Here is a 9,327-nt window from a genome sequence, read left to right on the forward strand (position 1 = left end):
CCTTGTGCACCACTGGTATATGTAGAGCTGGATTAGGGCTTTGGGGGGCTCCGGAGTAGTTAAGACTGGGGGGTCCTAAAGAGCAAAATTTGGGATGCAGGAATCAGGTTCTCGTGTTCTAGCCTTCGATGCATACATGAAAAGGGAGCATGATCACACATCACGTCCCCAATTCTTGGCACACAGGGTAGGTGTATATCACTTCTCCAGCTGCTAGACTGTCCCCTCTCTTGAACGCACAGAAGGTGAGAGCGTTTGCTCCCTATCTTTCCTTCCTACAGGACAATGCAGCCCAAGGGGGAGGGGTGGACAGTAACTGAAAAGCAGGATTGTCTCACCAAAATCGGGATAGTTGGTGGACAGCACAGACGGTGTAATGGTTAGCGTTACTGCCTCACAGCACTGAGGTCATGGGTTCAATTCCCACTACGGCCCTAACTGTGCGGAGTTTGTATATTCTCTCTGTGCTTGCGTGGGTTTCCTCCGGGTACTCCGGTTTCCTCCCATACTCCAAATATATACTGGTAGGTTATTGGCTCCCAGCAAAAAATAACCCTGGCGTGTATGTGTGTGAGCATGTGGTAGGGAATATAGATTGATGTGAATGGCCAAATATTCTCTGTAAAGCGCTGCAAAATATGTGTGCGCTATATAAATAACTGGTAATAAATAAATAAAATACATACATAGTCATACGCTTATACACATACAGTCACACACATATATACATACATATAGTCCCACGAATGCAGACAAACAGTCGCACACATATACACATACATACAGTCACACATACATAAAATCACATACTAATACACATATGCACATACATTTACACACTTATACACATACATATCTATAATCACATAATAATACACATATACACATACAGTTGCACACATATACACATACATACAGTCACGCATACCTAAAATCACACACTAATACACATGTACACATACAGTCGCACACATATACACATACATTCAGTCGCACATACATAAAATCACATACTAATACACATATACACATACAGTCACACATATATACACATACATACAGTCACACATACATAAAATCACACACTAATACACATATACACACAGTCACACATACATACATTGTTACAACTATACACAATACACATACATATATACACATCCATAGTCACACGCATACATGGGGTCTGATTCAGCAGGAACGCAGTTGCTAATATGCATGCAATCGGCCGATCGTTGTGTACTGTGCATGCGTATGCATCACAGTGTGCGTGCATGAACTAGCCATTGCGATCGGGTTTATGATCGCATTGACTACGCAGACCTATTGCAGAGTGATTGACAGGAAGTGCCTTTTGTGGGTGGTGAAGGGGGCGTGGTTGGAGAAACACAGGCGTGCCAGTGCGTTTGAACGTTGTTGCAGGGGCGTGCATAAATTAGCCACTGCGATGCCATAAGCAGCGTGAGGCCTCATAGTGTGCGCTGAAATTAGGAATTCCTGAGTAAGGTCAGAGCTTGTGCAAGTGTGCGTGAGGCTCGATTGTACTAATGTTTTTGCTGTCTTGCTAAACATTATGGATGTGTGTAAGGTAAGGTGGACATCCTTATGTAGTGCTGCGGCGACATTGCGTTCACAATGAATTAGCATTCTATCGCAGTTGAACTGCGTGCATAATCGCTAATGCATTCGCAGTTGTGTTCCGTAATTAATGAGGCCCATAGTCACACATGCATGCATAGTTATACATACATACATACATACATAGAGTGTCCCCCTATCTTACCATATAAGCTGGCTGCTAGATAGACAGGTCTTCTCCCCTCCTCTCTCCCATGCTGCACACTGAATGTACAGTTCTGTGTAGCCCCGCCGCTAGCTTAGATTCCACCTCCCTTTTGCTCTACAGCTGCCGGCTACAGCTGGTTAAAGTATTGGGAGGGCCCCTGAGAGAGGGGAGCCTGGGGTATCTTGACCCCTGCGCCCCCCTTCCCCCCTTAATCCAGCTCTGTGTACTGTATATGCATCTGTTAGATTTCTGACTGTAACCTTCCTGTTACCCTACACATGCATTTCCAATCACCAGTTCATGACATAAGGCAGGGCCGGACTGGCCATCTGGCACTTCTGGTGAACGCCAAAAGGATCGATGGCCTGATAGGCCAGTCCAGTCTTAAAACCTGGCTGAGCAGCTCCTCCTATCGGCGCTCTGCTTAGCCAGGATACTGAAAGATGGCTGCGAAGCCAGGATCTCATGACTCGTGGCACATCCCCGTCTGACTTAACCATGTCCCTTTTGTGGCAAAGACACGCCCCTTTTTGCAGGCCCACGCTGGGGGCTGCCTGGGCTGATCTGGAGCCCCAGTCCATCCCTGAACACAGGACAACTATTGACTTGATGTCATGTAGGTGGTGGCCAGTGGCGGCTCCATGGGTGGAGCTGCAGCGCAGTCCAAAATTCAGATAGGGGAGCCACACCAACTGCCATTTCAAACGCTGCCAAACATCACAGGCTGGGACTCACTGGCAGTTGGTGTGGCTCCCCTATTTGAATCTTGGACTGTGCTGCAGCCCCCCCCCCCCCCCCTCTGCAGCCTCCACTGGTGGTGGCCAATTCTTGATACACCCCTGACATTGTTGTGTGTGACAGTCCCATCAGTGTTGCTGTTCCCATCTGAAATTTGTGTTAAAAAATTACTAAATGTTTTGTTTTGATAATTTTCCTTCTGAATTCGATACATACACTTGTTTGATACACGCCCACTTCATTAATAAAAGTTTCTGTGAATAAAGAATGATGCTATTCATGTCTGAACAGTCAATTACTTGGGAAGGACTTGTGTACGTTATAAACTGTTCACTCAGTGCATGATAAGTGCTCTAGAAGTTAAAATGACCATCTGGTTAATCAGCACGATCAACCAAAAACAACAATTGATTAAAATGAATCACCCAGGAATCAATCTGTTTAAGCATAGTAGACAGACTGATGTATAGTATCCATCTTTTTTAATCTCCTTTAGACATTGAAGCAGTTGTGTTTGGGCCACTTTGGTTTGCTTGCAAAATACAGCCTCTATAGTCAAAACCAATGTATCATAGAAGTTCTTTTATCAGATAACATTAATATATACCATTATTACCATAAATACTTTGTGAATTGAGGAGACTGTGTCCGTTTGTTCGAATATGTGACTGGAAACACTGCATCATATTAATGTCTAACTGTTCAATTTTCAGGTTAGAAATCAGAAACAATGGGTGACTGGAGTTTTCTGGGAAGACTATTAGAAAATGCGCAAGAACACTCCACTGTCATTGGAAAAGTCTGGTTGACCGTATTATTTATCTTCCGGATCTTGGTTTTAGGTGCAGCAGCAGAAGAAGTCTGGGGAGACGAGCAGTCTGACTTTACGTGTAACACCCAGCAGCCCGGCTGTGAGAATGTCTGCTATGACAAAGCCTTCCCCATTTCTCATATTAGGTTCTGGGTCCTCCAGATTATTTTTGTGTCCACTCCCACTCTCATCTACCTGGGCCACGTCCTGCACATTGTGCGGATGGAAGAAAAGAAAAAAGAGAAGGAGGAAGAGCTGAAGAAGTGCATTAAAGGTAATAGCGAGAAGGAGCTTCTTCTCAAAAAGGGTGTGGAGAAGAAAGAGAAACCCCCTATAAGAGATGAAAGGGGAAAAATTAGAATAGGAGGTGCCCTCCTCCGCACTTACGTCTTCAACATTATCTTCAAGACTCTGTTTGAGATTGGCTTTATCGTAGGACAGTATTTCCTGTATGGTTTTGAGCTCAAGCCCCTTTACCGTTGCAACCGTTGGCCTTGCCCCAACACTGTGGACTGTTTCATTTCCAGGCCGACAGAAAAGACAATTTTCATCATATTTATGCTTGTAGTGGCTTGCGTGTCTCTTTTGCTGAATATGTTAGAGATCTATCACTTGGGGTGGAAGAAACTCAAGCAGGGCATGACTAACCGATATATCCCTGACCCTGCTTGCAATAAAGCAGAGCCTCCCAGTCTACTCCCGCGAACTGCCCTACCTAGCATGGCTTTCCCGCCATATTATACTGATGCAGCTGCAGCCCCAACCGTGCACCATGTATATGCTAGGTCCCCCCTCTCTGATTTCAAAATGTCATCACTTGCAGAAGAACCTCTCGGTGAATCCTACTTCAGTGGCCACCTTGAACACCATACTTTAGCCAGTGAGCAGAACTGGGCCAACCTGGCAGTGGAGCGGGAAAGGAAGCCTGGATCAAGCAGCGCTAGTGCTTGCAGTGCAACTACTTCTACTCCAAGCAGCATAAGAAACGACGGAGGAAGCGAGGAGGTTGTGGGACCAGTAGTTTCAGGAATCGGAAGCAACACAAAAGCAGAAGTGGATGACAAACCAGCCACTACCACTGTAGAGATGCACCAGCCTCCAGTGTCGATAGACACGAGAAGGCTCAGCAGGGCTAGCAAGTCCAGCAGTAGCAGAGCTAGGTCAGATGACTTAGCCGTGTAGCAGTGAAGCTAGCAACAAATAGTGAACCTGAGATATCAGCGGAAGTGTTCGCTGTGTATAAAAAAGGAAGGAATGCTGAAAAAAAAAAAAAAGAATTCTGTTAACCCATTGAGTGTTAGTGGGGCCTGTTTTAGTAACCTTTGGCACTGAATGGGTTTTAACAAGTCATTACAATGTACAGTAACATGAATCTAAGTAAAAGAGAGAGCAAGAGAGATTAATAAAGTGGCAAAGATACCTATTAAGCTTGTTAACCCAGACTCCAAGCTTGCTGTTATTGCACACTGTGAGTTGTAGATAGCACTTTGTCAATTTTAGATGAGTTAGACACTAGAAATTTTAGTTGTGACTTATACTTTGTCCTTCTGAACTGCAACAAAACCATTATTGAAGTAAAATATAAACAAATACTCAGTGTTTTTTTGCTCACAAATGCTTTCATGATGCTAAGAAGAAAACAAGGGCAACTGATGACTAAACACTGAGATGGGTATGTACTGGAAGACAAGTGCAACATGTAATGTGCTGTATTGAAATGATATAATACATTCTTAGGTTATGCTAAAGACACAACACTACTCCAGTAGTCGTAGTAGTATCAAACACCACTGACTAGAAAGGTCAATAATACAAATGCATATTGATAAAATGTAGGCCCCTCGAGAATACATACATGAGACTATATAGGGTGCTCTGTAAACATGCTATAACAGTACCTTCATGAATTTATGCATATGTTGAATTTAAACAGTGCACTGGCTTATTCATCAATTTGTTAACAATGCTAAAAGTAAGCGCATACCTCAGATGGCCGTGTGTATGTATATATATATATATATATATATATCTTTGTACTTTTCCTTGCCATAAAAAAAAAAAATAGCTACTCCCATGTGCAAGTATTCTTTTATTTCTTGCCTGTCCAAACCCCCATCAGTGACCAAGACAATATTGCAATCAGAACTATTTTAAGCAAGCCCTAATTTTGAGGTATAATAGATGTGTTTATGACACCAAAATAATAATTTTTTGTAGATAGATTATTTATTTAAAGTTATGCTATGTAGTTATCTTTCTACATGTCAGTATCTTTTAGAATACTTTCAGTGTTTGTAAAAATATTTTTGACAATCTACGCAGTTGAATACATTATTTTGCATTCCAAATAAATTTTAAGGCAGACATTCTTGCAGCTGGACAGACTTAAACTAATGTAATTTCCACGGCACTTGAAGGAGCAAACACAACATTTAGGATTTTAAGAGTATCTATTAGTATAATTTTGTTTAATACAACAGCACAATCTGTAACATTTCAGGGAGATTTATATAAATTGTAGCCGCACTTTCATAAGGAGCACAAAAGTAAATTTTTGCTGCAAATTGCCATACATTGTACTTTCACGTAACTATTTGCTCTAATTTAAGTTCACTGTATTTCATATTTTAAATGTAGACTTTGCATTTAATTTAAAGCAGAACTATAGTCTGCATTGTAAAAGAAAATCAATATGAAACATTAGCAATTGGGGAGATTTTACTGATGGTGTAAATTTGACTCCAGCTTGGTGGATCTTTGCTGGATCAAATATTTTTTTACATTTCTTTTAACATACTTGGATATAGGAATAAAACACAGATTTGCCAAACTGTTGCAAAGTTAATACCATTAGCAAATCACTGACATTAATTTTAGTTAAACTTAAAATTAGAGTGACTACTTGCATCAGACCTTCACATAGTTCACCTTACACCTCTATTTTTGTTTGCCAATAAAAATTTAAATATGGTTAAACATTTTTTGGGAAGCCATAATGTAAAAATATTACATTATGACAAATATCCCTAATTTAAATAATCAGCAATATTTTTTCCTTCTGAATTCAGAGTGAATGAATTTGACAATCTACTGATGTAATTTCCCAGAGATGTGTCTGTTTTTTAGTTTTTGTTATCTGATGGAATGTATCCAATCACTGTTGAAATTACAACATGTTTACATACACAATATGCACAACCAAAAATGCACATTTTATATATTTTTTAAATATCTATTATACACTATATAGAAAAGTGCATTTAATCTGTTTTTACATTTTGTTGTTTATACAAGTCCTATTCCTTCTCTGTAGCAGTAGTTATATGAGATGTCTGGTGTATTAATTAATATTTGTTAAAGACATTGGCTGGTATCCTATTAGCCACGTAAATTTTTCTCATGAAAAAAACTGGCTTTTGTGCCCGATGGTCAATATCAGGTTATTCAATTAGAACCTGTTTTTTCTTTCTCGAGAAAAATTAACAGTTTTTGCCCAAAAACACACAGGGTCCGTGACACCTGTGTGTTTTTGTGATTGCAACAACAAAAATGGGGCTGACTTTGGATATTTTGTTTGCCTGCCTGATAAGTCTGGTTTTTGGGACTAATTGGATAGCCCCAGCCAGATCAATTAGCCTTGGCAAATTACCGTGGCTAATAGGATACCGACCATTGTTTTGGAACTTTCAAATGACCTTATCTGAGGAGACAACAAAGCACACTGGAAACTAAAAAAAAAGCCAAGATCAAAATGAATTTGTTGATAAATTAATGCTGGCCAAATTGTTATTTATTGTGCACTAGTAAACAATAGAAAATGAAGCTGCATAAATACAACCTACGTTTAATGGGCATTGTAGTGTAAGCTCTTATTTCAAATGTGAAAGTTACAAAAGGTAATGATGGTCAGTTGTACTTTTGTCAATTACCTGTGTTATTTTACCTATTGGTCTTTCAATTGATGGCATTAATACTTGTTATCAGTAATATGAAAATCTACAACTAACAGATTGTATATTATCAATTTATTATGGTACAGTAACAGCAATATGAAGTATTATTTAGATTTTTTACTTATGATTATGCTAAACATTACATGTAGACACTAGAAAAATGGCGGTCTACATTCAGACATCTTCTGCCACAGTACACCCTCCAACTCTGAAAGTTATGTTTTAGTTAATTTACTTTATTGATCGCAAAATGTTTTCTAGAGCTCTAAAGATTGTTGTGGCAGAATAATGCTGAGTAAACATCATTAGCAATGGTACTTGTATTACAAAAGGGGAGACAACTATTTTTAGTTAACTTGTAGCAATTAGTTAAAATATATTTACATATATACGTTGCAATACTGAAAAATGGATGTCTTCTATCTGAACAACCAAATAATGTTATAATAAACCAGAAATATTTTTTCAAGATAGATCATTGCCATTGGATAGAAATTGCTGTTATGTTTTCAGGTCAATTGTCTTTAATACACAATGGTAGCTGACATATCATTTAGTTAAGAATCTCAGAATAATAGGACATTCTGACTGTGTGAACAGGTGGGCTGTTTGAAGATTTCAACCTGCTTAGATCAAATGTTGAATTGTTGTAAAATTCCAAAATATAGAAAGAGTTGCACTTTGAATATAATAAGTAATGCAGCATTTTTATGTTCCCAGCATTGTACAGTTCAGTAAAAGTCATGATTTACATTATTATGAATAGATTTATTTATAATTTTACATTTTCAACACATTTCATTATATACAAATCTAGTAATCTGCTGCAAAAAAAGGTCTGCTTTCAGCTCCTTACATACCCATTTACTAGAAAATTCATTTTGATCAACTTTCTCAATATTTTGCCTCAATTATGTCAGGAATATATTTACAAAATAAGTATTCATTTTGTCAAAATATTGCATTTTACAATTATAAAATTTACTTTATTCAGTGTTTTTAATTTCATTTGCATGATAAAATAAATATTATAATTTAATAGAAATATCTATAGATATATATCTTTATTATTTTCCAAAATACCTAAAAGGACCAGAAAAACTTTTTAAGAATATGATAAATGTAAACTATTGGTCCCTTTTAATTTAAAGATTTTTTATTATTATTTTTTGTTAATCCTTACAGCTACAGGTTTTTTTTCCTACTGTTCCTGCTTTATTTGCACCAATTTTTTTTTATCGTGAAATGTGTGCACTATATTTGTAATTTTGGTTTCTTGAAGTTTACATTCATCTATTTGATTTCTTAATTGCACATCTCGACAAAATACAGATTTTGAAGTTTACATTAGTATGATAAATGTAACCTTATTGCTTTAAATTGTGTTTTTCCTAAAATCAAATGTCTTAAGAAGGCACATGAGCTCTTCAGGTGTAAGGCAGTTTAACTTAAGCATAATCCCCCCCCTCCCCCCAAAAAAACCATAAACATTTCTTGCACCATCTTTCCTCTGTTGGTTTTAAACAATGCTTATGTGCCTTGTAACAATTTTTTGCTGTATGTTTTCCTGAAGTCATGAAAAAAATCAGGTTATTTAGATAAAGATTAAATTGGACCCACAATAATTTTAAGTAGTAGTTGGTTCAATGGTTTAGATTTTGGGGACTATATGATTTTCATTAGCACTAACAATATTTTGTTTGGCTCAATTATAAATTAATAACATTTTAAATGTAATTTTGAAAATGTTACAATGGATAGTGAAGCTCAGTGCAGTCAAATTTATTTTAAAGTACATTCTATGTTTAAAAACAGAAAAGGGTTCTAAAGCAAAGAAAAATTCCAAATCTTGAGTTACTCACGCAAAATATACTTATCTAGCATCAGTCCCCAAAATGTAGTCCATTAAATAAATTACAGCATTTATTTCACTTTTGTCTTTTTTTTATTTTATTAACTTGCACCTTAATAGCAACATGACAAATTGAATACACCATATGTTTTAATCACTTTAGAGATTTTTTTCTAGATTAAGAAAA

The 9,327-nt window shown here is 37.7% G+C and overlaps 1 protein-coding gene across 1 annotated transcript; it reads left to right on the top strand.

Annotated features, from left to right (window-relative positions):
• The first annotated feature begins 3,254 nt into the window (after nucleotides 1-3,254).
• Nucleotides 3,255-4,517, top strand: GJA3 (gap junction protein alpha 3). Its single transcript, XM_088458582.1, has one exon. It carries the CDS (start codon nucleotides 3,255-3,257, stop codon nucleotides 4,515-4,517), a length of 1,263 nt encoding a protein of 420 aa, XP_088314708.1.
• Nucleotides 4,518-9,327: the final 4,810 nt, after the last annotated feature.

Source organism: Taudactylus pleione, unplaced genomic scaffold (assembly GCF_031769625.1).
Source record: "Taudactylus pleione unplaced genomic scaffold, aTauple2 ptg000842l, whole genome shotgun sequence".
Taxonomy (NCBI): domain Eukaryota; kingdom Metazoa; phylum Chordata; class Amphibia; order Anura; family Myobatrachidae; genus Taudactylus; species Taudactylus pleione.

Excerpts from the sequence above, each read along its gene's own strand:
- GJA3 (XM_088458582.1), top strand. The coding sequence starts at position 3,255 with ATGGGTGACTGGAGTTTTCTGGGAAGACTATTAGAAAATGCGCAAGAA.